Source organism: Genypterus blacodes, unplaced genomic scaffold (genome assembly GCF_046128005.1).
Source record: "Genypterus blacodes isolate CSIRO-AG114 ecotype Tasmania unplaced genomic scaffold, CSIRO-AGI_Gbla_v1 ptg000250l_1, whole genome shotgun sequence".
NCBI classification, from domain to species: Eukaryota; Metazoa; Chordata; class Actinopteri; order Ophidiiformes; family Ophidiidae; genus Genypterus; species Genypterus blacodes.
In genome coordinates this window covers 145,001-162,500 of record NW_027467046.1, presented here as the reverse complement: position 1 = coordinate 162,500, position 17,500 = coordinate 145,001, and the positions used below count along the sequence as shown (strand labels likewise).

General features: G+C 48.6%; 4 protein-coding genes across 6 annotated transcripts in view; 3 read left to right on the top strand and 1 right to left on the bottom strand.

Annotated features, from left to right (window-relative positions):
• f3a (coagulation factor III, tissue factor a) overlaps positions 1–2,127 on the top strand; it is a 3,150-nt gene extending 1,023 nt beyond the window's left edge. The window contains exons 3-6 of the mRNA XM_076171445.1: positions 347–540; positions 624–805; positions 1,218–1,386; positions 1,540–2,127. Of these exons, the coding sequence (XP_076027560.1) occupies positions 347–540; positions 624–805; positions 1,218–1,386; positions 1,540–1,685 (691 nt within the window). The 3' untranslated portion in view covers positions 1,686–2,127. The remainder of the gene's footprint in view (positions 1–346; positions 541–623; positions 806–1,217; positions 1,387–1,539) is intronic.
• Positions 2,128–2,671: 544 nt separating this feature from the next.
• Positions 2,672–17,500, bottom strand: part of LOC143016891 (tartrate-resistant acid phosphatase type 5-like) — a 17,557-nt gene continuing 2,728 nt past the window's right edge. Inside the window, exons 2-7 of one of the 2 annotated variants that reach the window (XM_076171450.1) lie at positions 5,638–5,828; positions 5,371–5,561; positions 4,833–4,960; positions 4,312–4,503; positions 3,261–3,408; positions 2,672–3,166 (exon numbers count right to left, since the gene is read on the bottom strand). In XM_076171450.1, the coding sequence (XP_076027565.1) occupies positions 2,927–3,166; positions 3,261–3,408; positions 4,312–4,503; positions 4,833–4,960; positions 5,371–5,561; positions 5,638–5,725 (987 nt within the window). In that variant the 5' untranslated portion in view covers positions 5,726–5,828 and the 3' untranslated portion in view covers positions 2,672–2,926. Of the gene's footprint in view, positions 3,167–3,260; positions 3,409–4,311; positions 4,504–4,832; positions 4,961–5,370; positions 5,562–5,637; positions 5,877–17,500 lie in introns of those variants that run through there. The other variant, XM_076171449.1, reaches the window with a different exon arrangement.
• Positions 5,939–16,546, top strand: abcd3a (ATP-binding cassette, sub-family D (ALD), member 3a). 2 transcript variants are annotated; one of them, XM_076171444.1, is made up of 23 exons: positions 5,939–6,358; positions 7,254–7,290; positions 7,388–7,486; positions 8,413–8,501; positions 9,260–9,329; positions 10,970–11,067; positions 11,167–11,290; positions 11,675–11,731; positions 11,854–11,996; positions 12,079–12,148; positions 12,348–12,417; positions 12,492–12,589; positions 12,676–12,767; positions 12,861–12,952; positions 13,024–13,096; positions 13,189–13,252; positions 13,548–13,625; positions 13,712–13,777; positions 13,914–14,003; positions 14,203–14,322; positions 14,416–14,520; positions 14,708–14,764; positions 14,987–16,546. In XM_076171444.1, the coding sequence occupies exons 1-23, from the start codon at positions 6,210–6,212 to the stop codon at positions 15,062–15,064; spliced, it is 2,019 nt and encodes a 672-aa protein (XP_076027559.1). In that variant the 5' UTR covers positions 5,939–6,209; the 3' UTR covers positions 15,065–16,546. The 2 variants fall into 2 exon arrangements, with proteins under 2 accessions (XP_076027559.1, XP_076027558.1); XM_076171443.1 differs by lacking the exon at positions 9,260–9,329 and adding an exon at positions 9,828–9,897 and having other exon boundaries at positions 5,940–6,358.
• The window catches only part of LOC143016894 (glycogen debranching enzyme-like), a 16,038-nt gene continuing 15,392 nt past the window's right edge, over positions 16,855–17,500 (top strand). The window contains exon 1 of the mRNA XM_076171455.1: positions 16,855–16,910. Coding sequence (XP_076027570.1) covers positions 16,880–16,910 — 31 coding nt within the window. The 5' untranslated portion in view covers positions 16,855–16,879. The remainder of the gene's footprint in view (positions 16,911–17,500) is intronic.

Below are 17,500 nucleotides of genomic sequence, written 5' to 3'. Positions count from 1 at the left end.
TGTGTATCACATGTGTTTGTACCGATGTGTGTGTAACATGAGTGTAACGCATTTGTGTGTGTAACGTATGTGTGTGTAACGTGTGTTACGCATGTGTGTAACGTATGTGTGTGTAACGTGTGTGTGTGTAACGCGCGTGTGTGTAACGCGCGTGTGTGTAACGCGCGTGTGTGTAACGTGTTTGTGTGTAACGTGTGTGTGTGTGTAACGCGTGTGTGTATGTGTAAGGTGTGTGTGTGTGTAAGGTGTGTGTGTGTGTGTAAGGTGTGTGTGTGTGTAAGGTGTGTGTGTGTGTGTAAGGTGTGTGTGTGTGTAAGGTGTGTAACGTGTGTGTTTGCCTGTGCAGGCAGGCGGGGAACGTGCAGAGGAACAGGCTGTGCATCAAGACCTCACAGACCGTGTGTGACCTCTCTGCGTCTTTGTCTGACATCAAGGCTTCATACACAGCTGACATCCTGTCTGTGCCTCCACTGGGCGGGACCTCTGACCTCCTGGAGTTCCCCCACAGCAGCTCGCCAAAGTTCTGCCCATACACAGACAGTAAGAGCCCTTCGTCCACACGTCACCATGTGTGACCACTGACCCCTGACCCCTGACCTCTCCCCTCCTCTCTAACCCCCCAGCTGATATCGGCCGGCCGAACTTTAAGCTGGAGGTCGGCAGAGACCAGAGGAAGGTCACGCTGTACGTGAGCGACCCTCTCACAGCTCTGTTTGATGGACAGCGCCAGCTCAGCATCCGAGACGTCTTCCGTGAGGAGCTGAAGTACAAAGTGACCTACAGCAAAGCTGGCAGCACGGGCAAGGTGAGCACAGAGCAGCTCACAGAGCAGCTGACAGAGCAGCTCACAGAGCAGCTCACAGGGCAGCTCACAGGGCAGCTCACAGAGCAGCTCACAGGGAGACCCTCTGTGTCATCAGTGACCTCACCACAGCTCTACTTTATTTACTTCACTCTGGGATTTTAGTCAAAGTTTTTATCAACAGAATGCTTTTGTTTAAATTCAATTTCGGTAAACAGTAATAACCTTGGTCCTAATGTATCCTGTGTGTGTGTGTGTGTGTGGTGTGTGGCATGTGTGTGTGTGTCTCACGTGTGTGTGTGGCATCTCTCATGTGTGTGTGGCGTGTCTCATGTGTGTGTGTTGTGTGTGTGTGTGGTGTGTCTCGTGTGTGTGTGTGTGTGTGTGTGTGTGTCTCACGTGTGTGTGTCCTCAGAAAGAGAACGTGTCAGGCAGCAGTGTCGTGGCGCTGGCTGGTCTGGATGCTGGTGGGAGTTACTGCTTCAGCGTCCAGGCCTTCATCCCCAGCCGCCGCCCAGAAAAACAGCTGGGGGAGCACAGCAGCATCCAGTGTTCCCATAACGACGACCCCTCCATCTTTGAAGGTGAGCATTTGGATGCAGTATTTGTTTTCCACCTGTATTCTGACATGAAGGTGTCCGGTGTTACATCAGTGACATAACTCTGCCTCCCGATGTCACAGTCATGATGTCACAGTCATGATGTCACAGTCATGATGTCACCTGTTTGTCTCTCAGTGTACTCGGTGACTGTGATCGCCTGTGCCATCTTCCTCATTCTGCTGCTCATCGGCATCATCATCGCCGTCACAGTGATCTGCTGCAGGCGCAGGAGGAAGGCTGGGAAAAGTGGGAAAGAGGGAGTGCAACTGCATGGCGTCTGAACACACACACACACACACAAACACACACACACACACAGCACAGCTGGATTGGAGTTCCATGTCAAACTATGGAATTAAATCCTAAAGTTCCTTAAGTGTCTGTGAAACTCCCTCACATCTGCTCTTCTACTGTTCCTGCTCTGACTCACTGGTACTGAAACACTACACACTGTTTACTTATTCTATCTATTCAAACCATGTTTGGGAGAAAACTTCACGTCATGATAACTCAACAATAGAAGATTTTATTTTTGTATCAGAGGTTGAATTTATTGTATAATAATTAACACATTATTTGTATATGAGGATCCGTTCGTTACAAAGTCATATTTATTTTCCATACTCAAAACTTTTTTACTTAAAAATGTTCTCTGTTTTTTTCTATTTGTATTTGGGAAATAAGTTATTAAAAATCACATTGCTGTTTCATTTATACCCTCTACTGCGGGGTTGTTGTCGTTGTTGTTGCTATGACGTCCGTGTGGTGGAGGAGGCACGCGCACGCACACACACACACACACACACACACACCAGGGGTCTGAAGGGGCTGAATGTCCAGTCTGTTCCTCGCTAAAACAATCATGATGAGAATATTGATTATTCTGAGGTATTGATCACAGTTATGACACTGAAGACGTCTAGACTTTGTGAGGTCAGTGGAATGTTGTCATGGTGATGACAGTGGGTGGAGCTAAGGGCTAAGGCGGGTCATTTACGACCTTGGTAAGATTAAAACAAAGCTTCTCTTGTTTGAAACAAGTAACTTTACTCTCACAGTCCGATTCTTATCTTGTTATTTGAGCCCAGCTTGCTATGTCAACATAAAGAGGACTGACATCACTGAGGCTCTGACCCTGCAGGATCCCCAGCCGGGGGCGGCCTCATGTAGACCAGACAGCAGAGACACTGCAGGTCCCACTGAACGTTTAACCAATCGGAAGCAGATACTGAGATGAAACAGTGGCGCCCTCTGCTGGCGGTGAGACTCATTTTGCTTCTAAGTTTATTGACATTCTAACTTGACATTTACATAAAACACAGAATGAAAAAGCAGAATCAAAACAAGTGAACTCCCTGAGAAACACGAGCCTAACACACTCAAGTGGTTAAAGTATAGACGCTTATGTGTGTCATTTATTCATTCACACTGTGACACAACAGGACCATAAGCACTCCCAGGTGATCAACCACAAACATATCAGTGCTGCACACACAGTGCTGTGTAGAAGAATGAGATGAGCTCAGACTGCGCGTTTGGCAAGCTCGGCCTGGTAAACACACTTCCCGTCTGTCTGCATGAAGCTGAGCATCATGTGACTCTCGGTGACGTGGAAGTAGGCCACACCCCCTATTGTGTGATTGACAGGGCTGGAGTAGAGCTGCCAGGACTCTGGAACGTTGTCCCTGTGATTGGTGGAGAGGTCGCTGACCACACCGCTCCCACTGACCACAAACGAGCTCCCATCATCCTCTCTGATGAACTGCAGGAGGAGCAGCAAACTGACAGTCAGCCATCACATGAATCATAAACATCCCCCCCCCCCCCCCCCCACACACACACAGGAAGTGACACACCTGCATGTCGTGATCGTGGCCGCTTAGGTACGCAGTGACGGCGTATTTCTTCAGTAGCGGCCTCAGTCTCTGCAGAAGACAGGAAGTGGGGCCGTGATGGCCGATGGACCAAACTGGGTAGTGACCGGCCACCAGCACGTAGTCTGACCTGAGACGTTCACAAGCGCTCACAAGTTAGATACAAATATGTTCACAGTTGCCTCAGAACCTATGAGCTCTGACCATGAAACCTCTGGTGGCGTAACACAGTTCTGTTAGTGCAGGGGTCTCCAACCCAGTCCTACCTGAGCCCCTATGCAGCAGGGCTCTACCCTGACACTACGTACTTGCTGGAACCTTGTGCTGTTGTCAGTTGTGCTCTCAGGTGCAACTCAAGGCAGGATAGAAAACCTGCTGGATAGGGATGGAACAGGACTACATTGAACTGTGCTTCACCTTCCTCCTCATCTCTCTCTCTCTCTCTCTCTCTGCCTGTCTCTCTCCCCCTCCCGTCTGTCTTGCATGCTATTTCTTAATGCATGACATTTTGTGTGCATTGCCTTGCAGGCCTTTTTTGTTCCTCCCTCTCATCCCACTGTAAGTTCCTATCACTCACTCAGCCGTTCCTGGAGAGGGAATCTCTGTTGGATTTGTCTCTCCCGAGGTTTCTTCCTTTTTCCTTCTACATGAAGGTTTTCTCTGGAGTTATTCCTGGTCCTCCTAGAGAGCTTTTGGCGGCTCAGGAATGTTCCTGATGTTGTGGGTCTGTAAAGCCCTTTGAGACGTTGGATGTGATATTGGACTATACAAATAAAATGGACTTGACTTGACTGAGATAGGGGGCTCTGGTAGGACTGGGTTAGAGACCTCTGTATTAGCTGATCCAGGAGATACATAAAGCTTTTCCTGTGGAGGGCAGAAGTTCTACTGTATCTTTGTGCTGTAGAAGAAACCACAACATGGATCCATCAGGGATGTAACTCCTCATTACAATCATAATCTAGCTGTGGCGTGACCTTAATGCAGAAGTGTGGGTCTCAACAATGCAGCATGGCTGTGTTCCAGTCCTGACCTGCTACTGGCCAGTGTGGACCTGATCCAGTCCCACTGCTGCTCTGCTGCTGATGGATCCTGGGCTCCTGTGGGCTGCAGCTGGTCATTGGTGTTCCCACATAACACCACCGTGTCAATCATCAGGATGGTCACGGACACGTTAGTGTCTGGAACAGTGAAGAAGAGCTGGTAGTAGAGCTGTGGGTAGTTCCTGCACACACATGATATCATCTTTAACACACACACACACACACACACACACACACAGCAGACCTGCAGGGAAACATACCACTTTGGCAGTCAGCATCTCATATAATGCCTGCTTTTTTTTGTGTTGGACCTGTGTCGATGTGTGTGGTCCTGTGTGGACGTGTGTGGACCTGTGTGGTCCTGTGTGGATGTGTTGGACCTGTGTGGTCCTGTGTGGATGTGTTGGACCTGTGTGGTCCTGTGTGGATGTGTTGGACCTGTGTGGACCTGTGTGGATGTGTTGGACCTGTGTGGACCTGTGTGGACGTGTGTGGATGTGCTGGTGCTTACCATCGGTGGGACTTGTGTGAATAAGCCATTTGAGCAGAGATGTTCCCCTTGTGGTCGTGGTTTCCTCCGAGCAGGAACCAGGGGATGTCCAGCAGTGACTGCTGGTAAAAAACCTGCTCATACGTGTGCTGTGGACAGGAACACGCAGACACAGTTAGACTGACAAACTGTGACTTAGCATGTTAAAGAAGTTATGGGTTTGATTTTGGGGACTTGAGCCGCTATTCAATAATTATTACTTACATACATGAAGTCTAATATCAGTAAGGGGTCATGTTTTCATGTTCTAACACTGTCACAGTGTCCCATCATGACCACATGATGTCGTTGTGTTGCTGTCACAGAAACTCTTAGCTGCGTAACGATTCAAAGAAGCTCCACTATCAAATGCCTGCAAACACTCTGAGATGAGTGTTTGCAGGCATTTGATAGTGGAGATGAACAGAGATGAACAGAATGCTAGAGGTCAGAGGTCATTGGAACAGGAGAGGTGTAGTATAATAAGATGGCAGACATGATGATGACACAATGAACTCACCTTGAAGCGCGGGTCGTCCACGCTTTGGACTCCGTCGAAGTAGAAGTGGTCCCCAAGGCTGAGGACAAAGTCCAATCCCACAGTCTGAGCCAGCCTGTCCATCTCAGCAGCCACAGCCTCCTCGTGAGGACTGCAGTACGGAGGGACAGGAAGTCCGCCCCAGTCCCCCACCGCCACGAAGCGCAGGGCACCTGTGTGACCATAACTACCATGAAGGGTTCTTATTCTGATTCTGATTGATCAATTATCAATGACAAGTGAACTTACCGGAATCCTGAGCGTCACACAGAAGCCAGCAGGTGAGGGAACAGCACAGCAGCAACAAAGACCTCAACCTGACCAGAACCAGAACCATGGTCAGAACCTCTCTCTCTCTCTTTTCCTCTCTGTGAATGAAAATTAACGTTGTGTGTTGCTTGACTTCCTGATTCAGACCAGAAAAACAAACAATGAGGTCTCTCTCTCTCTCTCTCTCTCTCTCTCTCTCTGAAAAAACACGCTGTTTTCTTGCTTGACTTCCTGTCAGGTTAATGACTCATGAACTTGAACCGACATACCAATCACCTCATAATGACCACTGGGGGCGCTGTTCTGCCTGGCTGAGAGACAGACTGACAGACAGACAGGCAGGCAGGCAGGTTGTGAAGGTTCATCAAGGACGGTTCATCTCAGGCCAGTGGAGAGTGAAGAAGCCCTTCAGATGAGAGGCAGAACGTCCTCAAGCTCACAGCCCCGTCCAGCCATGAGACACGAAGGCTTCCTGGAGGTGGAGGAGGCTTCATCTTTGTGTCGTGTCTGTGTTTGACCACTAGGGGCAGGCGCTCTGCGTCTCTCCCAGAATGCATCAGTGCCGAGCTACCGGTGGTTGTGTCAGAATAATGGCGGCCATCAGCAAGTACCTGACAGCAAAGAACTCCTCCATCGCCGGCGGAGTTCTGCTGCTTTTATACTTGCTCCGACAGAGGCGACGGAGGGCCAGACACGAAGGGTGAGTGCGCTATGTGCGGAGGATGCGGGGCTCGCCGTGTCCCGCAGAAAAGCTTCTTTTGTCAGGCTGTCTTTGTGGATGCTACGTAGCAGCGGGAGCTAGCAGTGACAGGTGAGGACCGGAGGAGGCCGGCGCGCTGCGCAGTGTGGCCGCTTCAGGCAGCCTTCACCCCGGCTCAGCCTCCAGCACTCTGCCCCAACCACGGAGCAATGGGTCCGTGTTCAGGCCTCCGACCGGCCGGACGAGTCGGTGGCCGAGAGAGAGGCTCCTTCTCCCGGAGCTCCGTGTGATGCAAGCGGAGGATCGTTCAGATAGTTCCTATAGTTCATATAGCTTATATAGTTTATTAGTTGAATAGTTTGAGTCACGTGGTGCTTCATGTTGAGTCACTCTAACTGTATTATGATACACATAATGCAGATAAATGAACACTTGTTAGGGTGAATTTGGTAAAATGTCAGGCAGAGTTGTTCCATGTTCATCTGCTTTTCTTTAACATAAACAGCCTGTAAGTCTGCAAGTGTTATGAAATCAAAGTGTGGCCGTGTTTCTGATCTTCAGTTCTGTTTGACAGAATCGTAATCTGAAGATGTTTTAGAGCGTAAGTGGAGGTTTAGAGAGCAAAGTCTAAGTTACTCACCTTACACCCAGTTTACTGTGTGTGTGTGTGTGACCTCTTTAGTTTCCTTGGCCTCTTTCACAAAGCAGAGGCAGAAAGTCTTCTCATGTCTCCAGATACTGAGATGTTAGTCCATCCTCTTATCCGTTCTTAGCCACTTATCACTAATCTTTATGATGACTTGACATGAGTGAACCGTGCCTTTGTGCAGTGTCATGATGAGTGAACATGTAAACATGCTTGATGGTGCGTCTGAATGAACTCCTGTCTTTACAGAAGGAAAGGAGGCTCAGAGATCGTTTCCAACACTGACGTAAGATCACTTCTTCATCAGGGTCAAAGCTACGACTTTCTCTATAAACATCAGGAAAGGACATTTTGGTTGAACGATCTTGTGTCTGTTCATGCAGAAAGATGGCAGAAGAGACCGAGCAGCTGTGGACAAGCTCTTCTTCCAGAGGATCCTCAGTATCGTGCGGATCATGGTGCCTCAACTCTTCTGCATGGAGGTGTGTCTTAACTATTCACTCAGTTCTTTCCTTCAGCAACACTCAGACCAGCACAGAGACCCCCCAGCAACACCCAGACCAGCACAGAGACCCCCCCCAGCAACACCCAGACCAGCACAGAGACCCCCCAGCAACACTCAGACCAGCACAGAGACCCCCCAGCAACACCCAGACCAGCACAGAGACCCCCCCCAGCAACACCCAGACCAGCACAGAGACCCCACAGCAACACCCAGACCAGCACAGAGACCCCCCAGCAACACCCAGACCAGCACAGAGACCCCCCAGCAACACCCAGACCAGCACAGAGACCCCCCCCAGCAACCCCCAGACCAGCACAGAGACCCCCCAGCAACACCCAGACCAGCACAGAGACCCCCCAGCAACACTCAGACCAGCACAGAGACCCCCCAGCAACACCCAGACCAGCACAGAGACCCCCCAGCAATACTCAGACCAGCACAGAGACCCCCCAGCAACCCCCAGACCAGCACAGAGACCCCCCAGCAACACCCAGACCAGCACAGAGACCCCCCAGCAACACTCAGACCAGCACAGAGACCCCCCAGCAACACCCAGACCAGCACAGAGACCCCCCAGCCATACTCAGACCGGCACAGAGACCCCCCAGCAACACCCAGACCAGCGTTTCATTTTGCTCATCATTTTAGCTACAGGGGCGGTAGCTTTGACATAATCCACCACATCTGGATCAACATCTAGATCGATACGTAGATTATTATGTCATTATTGCTTTGAGGATCAAATATGACATTAAAGAGTTAACACACGTTTGTTTGAGTGAAAGCTTGATAACAACTCTCTGCTCTGTCACACACACACACACACACACACACAGCTCTGTGTGTAAGTGTGTGTGTTCTGATCTTTGGTGTCCTCTCTGCTCCCCGTCGTCGTGGCTACAGACTGGATACCTTCTCCTCATCGCTGCCATGCTGGTGGCCAGGACGTACTGTGACGTGTGGATGATCCAGAATGGAACCATGATAGAAAGGTCAGATGAGAGTGCAGAGGGACTTTGATCTGAGAAATGAAGAGGCTGCTCTTACAGGCGTGCAGAGGTGTTGGGTTTTAGTTTGAATGCAGAGATGTTCAGCCCTTCATGTCCGGGGGGGGGGGGGGGGGGGTCAGGGGTCAGGGGCAGAGGTCCAAACAAAGGCCTGCTCTAAAATATGAATCACTATTTACAGCTACAACAAGAATTCACTGCATGCAGGCAAACTTAAAATGATTCAGATCAGAGTATATATATAGTATATATATATATAGTATGTATATAGTATGTATATAGTATGTATATAGTATGTATATAGTATGTATATAGTATAAAGTAGTTTTAGTGGCCACCGGACTTTGACCCCAAGCCGGCCGCTGGGTCAAAGTCCTGCTGTGGCTCCGATCGCTGCTGCAGGTTTGAGTCTTCAGACTGAAACCTTCTAAAGCCTCAGAGGTCTTAGGCTCCTTATTGAAACATTAAGACTCATGTTTAGTTTCAGACGCTCCCTAGTGTTCATGTGAAGTTAGGGAAGTTTGATCCATAACAGCTTGTTGAAACATTTTCTCCAGGATTCCAGAGGTTGATGCAGACGAGGAGGAGGAGGGAAGTGAGGAAGAAGAAATGACCTCACTTCTCTTTGTTGTGTGTGTTCTCTCTCTCTCTCTCTCTGTCTCTCTCTCTCTCTCTCTCTCTCTCTCTCTCTCTCTCTCTCTCTCTCTCTCTCTCTGTCTCTGTCTCTCTCTCTCTCTAAACAGTGGGATCATAAGCAGAGACATGAACCTGTTCAAGCAGCACTTTTATTCCTACATGTCTGTCATACCTGCGGTAACTTTCCTCCACTTGATCCTCGTCCTCCTTCAGCCGTTAACATCCTGTGTGTCTTTGCTTTGACCATCTGCTCTGTAACAGTCTAATGTTCAGCCTTTAACACTGACATCACTGTCAGACCCCCGGCCCCAGGTGGCTTCGGCCAATCAGAGCTGGGGCTCATTAGCATACACTTGGCTCTCCCCTTACCAGAGTTATGACATCACACACAAGTGATCAAACAAATCAATTGGCACATCAGAACTACAATGAATCAAATCACACACAGAGCAGTCAAAGTCACATGTGAGTGTTTCAGTAAGTGACGTACACACACACACACACACACACACTCTCACAGAGGCAGGTCACCACAGCACCATTGGATCAGATGGATTAGTGGTGAGCAGGTTGCTAGTGTTTCTGATGCTTGTTGGCTCCACAGGAACAGGAAGTGCAGCCTGTAAAAGTGTGTGTTGTGTTGTTTGCTCATGGTGTGCATGTTGTGGTTTGCAGTGCCATTATCGGTCGCTCCACTAAAGATTTCCAGGCCTTCTTGTTCAGCTTTGTCAAATTCATGCCACTTGTAAGTTTGCTTTTTGTTGTCTTCTCTTGATGTCACCCTCATCATGTGTGTGTTAGTGTGTTATAGTGATGTAAGGCTTTGATAGAGGAGACCTGAAATCTGGAGAATCATATTACAATCTTACACTTCAAGCTTTTCAACTCATTTCTTGGTGATTCTCAGAGATTTCCATCGATCCATTTCCTGCTTGAATTTTAATTTACCAACATCCATTCAGCCTGACCTCAGCATGACCTCAGCATGACCTCAGCATGACCTCTGTACTGACGTGTAGCACTGTGTAACTCATTCAAACAAAGTGATACTCTTCATCTCCTTCACCTCTGACCTCTGTGTGTTCCTCTGTCAGTGTGTAGATGTTCTTCTTCTTCTCCTCTTCAGGTCTGTAGGTCTCTGATGGACCCTGATGGATCCATGATCAGGTGTTAGAGCCTCTAAAGCTCCTCTACATGGAGACAGAAGCTTAGATACATACCTCTGACCTTTGACCCTGAGCCCTCAGTATGTTGTCATAGATCTTTATCCTATAGTAACTCTGACCTTTGACCCTGAGCCCTCAGTATGTTGTCATAGATCTTTATCCTATAGTAACCTCCTGGTCCTTCTCTTATCAGTCTGCAGCTGTGTGATGAAGCAGCTGAGAGGATGTAGAGCAGATAAACACGCAGGGCGTCGTGAGGACAAAAAGTAGAAGAAGAACAGAGATGTGAGGAGGAGTTAGCCTCATTACATCACCACTGAGCTCACTGAGTGAATCCAGCAGATACACTGAGCTTTTATTGTGGAGGGCAGAACTTCTATCATTGTGCTGTAGAAGAAGAAAGAACCACATGGATCCACGAGGGTCCATCAGAGACCTGCAGAGCTGGAGAGAAGAAGAAGAACATCTACACACTCACAGGAACAGAGTTCAGAGTGAAGGAGATGAAGATGAGGAGTGTGTAAAATGTCTGCACTTAGTCTGAAGTCAGCCTCAGTGTGGCTCAAAGTCACTGAGCAGTCAGGAGTGTGTGTCTTTATGAGCCACACACACACGCCTGTACATGTTACATGTGTGCCTACATCCCTGCAGATTGCCTTGGTGAACAACTTCCTGAAGCTGGGCCTGAATGAGCTGAAGCTCCGGTGTCGTGAGAGACTCACTAAGCACCTGTACGACCAGTACCTGCAGTGAGTACACACTATGACATCATCCATACAGCCGCCTCATACAACCTGCACACACGTACGGCAACTCTGCATGTGTGTTTCATCTCCGTGCTTCATCAGAGGTTTCACATACTACAAGATGGGAAACCTGGATAACCGGATAGCCAACGCCGACCAGCTGCTCACACAGGATGTGGAGAAGTTCTGCAACAGTGTGGTGGAGCTCTACTCCAACCTGAGCAAGGTCTCACACACACACACACACAAGTTCTGCTGGTTAGCTGAAGGAATCATGGGACAGCAGAGTTGAGTTTCAGGACCTTAAAGGTTTTCACTCAGTTGGATCTTTGATTGTTTGCTCACAAACCAAACACAGCAGAAAGACACCAAAGAAGAAGTGAGGTGAGGTGATGAAGGTAGTGGAGCAGGTGTAGCGTCTGTCATGTTGGCCTTCATCTCAGTGCAGACGTGCTCTGTCTGTGTGTGTGTGTGTGTGTGTGTGTGTGTGTGTGTGTGTGTGTGTGTGTGTGTGTGTGTGTGTGTGTGTGTGTGTGTGTGTGTGTGTGTGTGTGTGTGTGTGTGTGTGTGTGTGTGTGTGTGTGTGTGTGTGTGCGCGCTCTCTCTGCAGCCTCTGCTGGACATCGGTCTGTACATCTTCAAACTGACGAGTGCCATCGGGGCTCAGGTGAGCAGCTCCTCTTCATCTTCACATCAGGGACTCCACTCGGCTCTGACGTGTTTGTCTGAAGACGTGTAGAAGCAGCTCCTGGAAACAGGAAGTGACATCATTGTGTATTCACCACACAGGGCCCAGCCATTATGATGGCCTACCTGCTGATCTCAGGTCTGTTCCTCACCAGACTGAGGAGGCCCATCGGGAAGATGACGGTCACAGAGCAGAGATACGAGGGAGAGTATCGATTCGTCAACTCCCGCCTCATCACCAACAGGTAACCGGGCCCGCAGGCTCCGCCCCCCTCTCACACCTTCACCTTGTTAGTGGCACACGGCCTCATGTTTGTCTGTGTGTAGTGAGGAGATCGCCTTCTACAACGGGAACATGAGGGAGAAACAGACCATCCACGCCACCTTCAGGAAACTGGTACTTTACATTCTATGACTCAAGCTCAAATATCAAAGTGCTTCTTCTCACAGCGACACCAGACAGAACCAGACAGAACCAGACAGAACCAGGCAGAACCAGACAGAACCAGACAGAACCAGACAGAACCTAATCTGGACCAACCTGCACATTGAGCTGCATTGGAATGAAAGCATAACCTTCTCCTTCTGTTCTCCAGGTTGATCATCTGCATAACTTCATCTTCTTCCGCTTCTCTATGGGCTTTGTGGACAGCATCATTGCTAAGTGTAAGTGAACCACAGTGTGGCGCTCATGAGTCTTCCTGCTGCCTGAGCCTTCATCTGTCTGCTCTGTCCTGCAGACGTGGCCACTGTGGTGGGATACCTGGTGGTGAGCCGGCCCTTCTTAGACCTGTCTCACCCCCGACACCTGCACAGCACACACTCTGAGCTGCTGGAGGTCAGCACACACACACACACACACACACACACACACACACACACACAGGTGGGCGTGCTGCTTTTAACATGTATGACGCTCTGTAGGATTACTACCAGAGCGGCAGGATGCTGCTCAGGATGTCCCAGGCTCTGGGCAGGATCGTGCTGGCTGGGCGAGAGATGACTCGCCTGTCTGGGTGAGTTTGATCTCACGCACAGACACACACACGCACACACAGCCTCTGAATGCGTTGGGTTCAGATGTGTGATGCGTGTTGGTTGGCCTGCAGGTTCACGGCTCGTATCACGGAGCTGATGAAGGTCCTGAAGGAGCTGAACGCTGGCAGATATGAACGCACCATGGTGTCTCAGCAGAACAAAGGTAGGAGCACGGAGACAGAAGGTGACATCATGGCGTGGACGTGTGACTGAAGCTCCGCTACCTTCTTATAGAATCTGGGCGTGTGGACAAACTGGTGCTGGTGCCTGGCAGCGGACAAATCATCAACCGAGACAACATCATTAAGTCAGTTTGATCACTCAACACTTCAACATCTCTCTCCTCATGCTTCTTCCTCTGACGTGTGCCTGTGTGTGTGTGTGTGTGTGTGTACACAGGTTTGACCACACGCCGTTAGCGACCCCTAATGGTGATGTGCTGATCAAAGACCTGACGTTTGAGGTAAACGCTCCACGCACACAACCACACCAAGATGTAACTAGCTCCTATGGATAGAGTCGCTTGGCTGCAGCTTAACTGCTTCAAATCAGGAGCAGCTTGAAAGCTTCTGCAGGTTCAACCACAGTGCAGATTGATTAGAATGCAGTGTTAATCTGGGAGCTCATGTTTAATTACAGGTTAGAGAGGGAGCAGGTTTGGGATAGGGTTAGTGTGGGACACACACACACACACACACACACACACACACACACACACACACACACAGTGTGAGTGACCGTGCCTCCTGTGGTTGAAGGTGAGCTCTGGAGCCAACGTTCTGGTGTGTGGACCAAACGGCTGTGGGAAGAGTTCTCTGTTCAGAGTGCTGGGAGAGGTTAGCCACGCCCACAATCACCTTCATTCAGTGCACCTCATGTCTTGCATGTGTGTTTAAGAGTGTGTGTGTGTGTGTGTTTAAAGCTTTGGCCTCTGTTTGGAGGACAGCTGACCAAACCTGAGCGAGGGAAACTCTTCTATGTTCCTCAGGTAAGGTCTTCTTCTTCTTCTTCTTCTTCTTCTTCTTCTTCTGTTTATACAGCAGCTGTGCTCCACTCTTCTTCTAAATGAGCTAAATCAACTGAAGTGATTTAAGTGTGGTTTGACTTCCTGTGTTGTTGTTCAGAGGCCCTACATGACTCTGGGCTCTCTGAGGGACCAAGTCATCTACCCGGACACCCAGGAGGACCAGAGGAGGAGAGGAATCTCTGACCAGGTCTCTCTCACTCACTCACTCACTCACTCACTCACTCACTCACTCACTCACTCACTCACTCACTCACTCACTCACTCACTCACTCACACACACGCGCACACACACACACACACACACACACACTCTGAAGCAAACTCTGGCGTTGTGGGCTTACGGACCTGCCTGTCTCACTTTCTCTCCTCCCTCCCTCCCTCTCCAGGTGTTGAAGGAGTACCTGGACAATGTTCAGCTGGGTCACATCCTGGAGAGGGAGAACAGCTGGGACACTGTGCAGGACTGGATGGATGTGCTGAGTGGGGGGGAGAAGCAGAGAATGGCTGTAAGAGTCACTTCCTGTCTGCTCACACACCTCCGCTTAATGAGCTATATGAGTCATTTATCTGTGTGTTTGTGTGTGTATGTGTGTGTGTAGATGGCCAGGCTCTTCTACCATAAACCCCAGTTTGCCATTCTGGATGAGTGCACGAGTGCAGTGAGTGTGGATGTGGAGGACTTCATCTACAGCCACTGCAGGACGGTACGATGCCATCACCTCATGAATGAACCGCCACCATGTTTACACACAAGCAACATCGCTTAAATCAGACTGATCATTACACCTTAATGTAGATCACCCCATTACTCACTGTCACCACACGGGGGCAGCAGAAGCTCTGCACAGTGTTCCACACTAAGGGATCGTGTTTGTTGTGTTTGATCCACAGGTCGGCATCACTCTGTTCACAGTGTCTCACAGGAAGTCCCTGTGGAAGCACCATGAGGTAAAATGCACACACACACACACACACACACACACACCTTTCTTGGGGCTACACCACAGCTAATGCTGGAAATCTCTGCATTTCCTTTGTGACAGGGCAGTCTTAAGTTATGACAGTCCTAACTCTTTTATGACAGTTTGCGATTCCGGCCCTCGTCAGGTGATGTGTTATGTATTTCCTGTCATGTGATGTGTTTCTGATGACGTATTTCCTGGTGTGAAGTTTTACCTCCACATGGATGGCAGAGGAAACTACGAGTTCAAGCCCATCACGGAGGAGACGGTGGAGTTTGGCTCCTAACTGAGCCAGCCTAGTGATCCTGCACTGATGAAGTCTGAACTAAAGACAGATAACAATTTTAATCAGTTGTCACTCTTCTCCTGGTTCTGTTATTTAAATAAATGTAGAGCTGTCTAATGATTTCTACCTAATTGTAAATTGTAAATGATTCTTCCTCCTCTGTACCGTTGTACACAGGAACATTCTGAGTCACACTCTAATGGAATCCTTTGCTTATCTGACGCATGTGACCGTTCCATCTTGTTCCAGTAGGCTTGTCTTTGCACACACGCCCCCTTTATTGGAGCAGAAACGCCCCTTCATGGGACTAGACACGCCCCTTTATGAGCAGACACGCCCCTTAATGGGAGTAGACACGCCCTTTTGTGGGAGCAGGCTTTCCGCTGCAGAAAGAAAGCCGATGAAATGATTGTTTGCGCTTCCTTTATGGTCTTCTTCTTCTACGCCTCACATCAACACGTGTTCTTAGCCGGACGCCGTCTGCACTGTGATTGGACCTCAGTAAGCAGGACGTTAGGCCCATTCTTTCTCTTTTTTCTGTCAAACATGGAATGGTTACATGCAGCAGCTTTTATTTTCCGCCTGTATTCTGACATAAAGGATGTGATTGGTCAGTTAGAATCACAGAAATCTTCTTCTCACACAGAAACTGTGTACACTGTAAATGCTTGTTGGTTCTTCCGTGTTTCCTTCAGACTGCTGTTCCACCTTCTTCTCTTAATACGGTGACATGTTGCTGTGTTTAGGCCTGGATCTCATTTGTTGACTGATGCGTATTTTAGAACACATTCATTCACAACATGCATCAGCTAACAGGCTCACGACCATGCAGCCTTAATGCTAATGCTAATGCTACCGTCCTGTCAAACTCAGAGGCTAGAATTTGAAAACTTCCGAGTTTCAATGAGAAGAGTTCCACTATCCACAAGGTCACACGTAAGCATTCAACATGGCTGACTGTGAGAAGCTCATGTTGTTGTAGCTACAGTTAGCTATACGTAATATAGGCTAGCCAGCAGCTCATCATTTAGCTAACTAGTTGTCTATCAGTGTCTGTGCTTAATGAGTTAGTGTTCTCTTAAGACTGTTTGTATTTGCTGCCATGTTGTGTGACATCGTCTGCGTACCGGCTGTATGTAGACTTAAGACATAACTGCCATATTTGTACCAAAGTGAGAAAGAAGTGATGGCTGCTGACCAATCACATTCCTGTAGCATCAGTGAACACTAACGCCGCCTCACTCATTTCCTGTCACGTGTTGATTGTTTAAGGGATCTTTGTTATTAAATTATTTGATCTTATTCAATTCTGTAATTTTTGTGTTTGGTTTGAGGGCCCCTTTGTAAAAATGCTTGATTTAAAATTAAAGTGCTTTATGTTAATTAGTGTTGACACAAGGAAACATGACAGAATGTAAAGTAAGCTTCTGTTCTAATCTGCTTTTATACACAATGATGATGCAATAAACTCATTTACATTCATGTGTGTGTGTGTGCGTGTGTGTGAGACCTCAGGTCATCCTGCGGTTTAGTTATGTTTCGTAATCTCTGTGACCTGATCTCTGCGTTCTGGACTTGAAGAAGACAAAAAGGGCTGGGAATAGATGAGATGAAGAGTCACATGGAAGATGACCTCTGCCTGTCAGTCCCTCTGCCTGTCTGTCCCTCTGCCTGTCAGGCCCTCTGCCTGTCTGTCCCTCTGCTTGTCCCGCCCCCTCCTCCTGCTCCTCCTCTTCACCCCCTGCCCCCCCAGTCTAAAAGCAGCAGCAGGTCATGTGGCGTCCAGCAGTCGAGTGGAGCTGAGGCCTCGCTGACATGGAGAGATCTCTGTTCCGCCTGGAGCAAGGTACATACACACACACACACACACACACAGTTAAACATATTAGAAAGCCTCTCCACGTACTATTCTACATACAACATAGCAGCAGTGTAGGTGTAAGCATGTTGCGTGTCTTACTGACACACCAGCTGTTGGAGAAAATGTTTCAATCAAATAATGGCTGTTAATTAGAGTTTGTTGCTTTGGCTCAAAGTGTGTGAAACACAATTAGTGTTATCTTAATGAGCATTGATGCTGTAACCATTTAAAATGATTGAAATCAAAAAGTTGGTCACTTCAGTCATTCTGCCAGTCAGCGTCCCGTATAATACTGGTGTGTCATAAATGTGGAACCTTCTCAGTAAGATGGTTCAGTCCCTCAGTCAGATGGTTCAGTCCCTCAGTGAGATGGTTCAGTCCCTCAGTGAGATGGTTCAGTCCCTCAGTGAGATGGTTCAGTCCCTCAGTAAGATGGTTCAGTCCCTCAGTCAGATGGTTCAGTCCCTCAGTGAGATGGTTTAGTCCCTCAGTCAGATGGTTCAGTCCCTCAGTGAGATGGTTCAGTCCGTCTTGATCTCTCAGCAGAAACTAAAGTCAAACTCTCCAAACATGTA

Bases quoted from the DNA above. Each gene is read 5' to 3' on its own strand.
- abcd3a (XM_076171444.1), top strand. From the start codon at position 6,210: ATGCATCAGTGCCGAGCTACCGGTGGTTGTGTCAGAATAATGGCGGCC. The intron at 12,149-12,347 runs GTACTTTACATT...TCTGTTCTCCAG, and splicing joins ACGCCACCTTCAGGAAACTG to GTTGATCATCTGCATAACTT. The intron at 13,626-13,711 runs GTTAGCCACGCC...GTGTGTTTAAAG, and splicing joins TGTTCAGAGTGCTGGGAGAG to CTTTGGCCTCTGTTTGGAGG.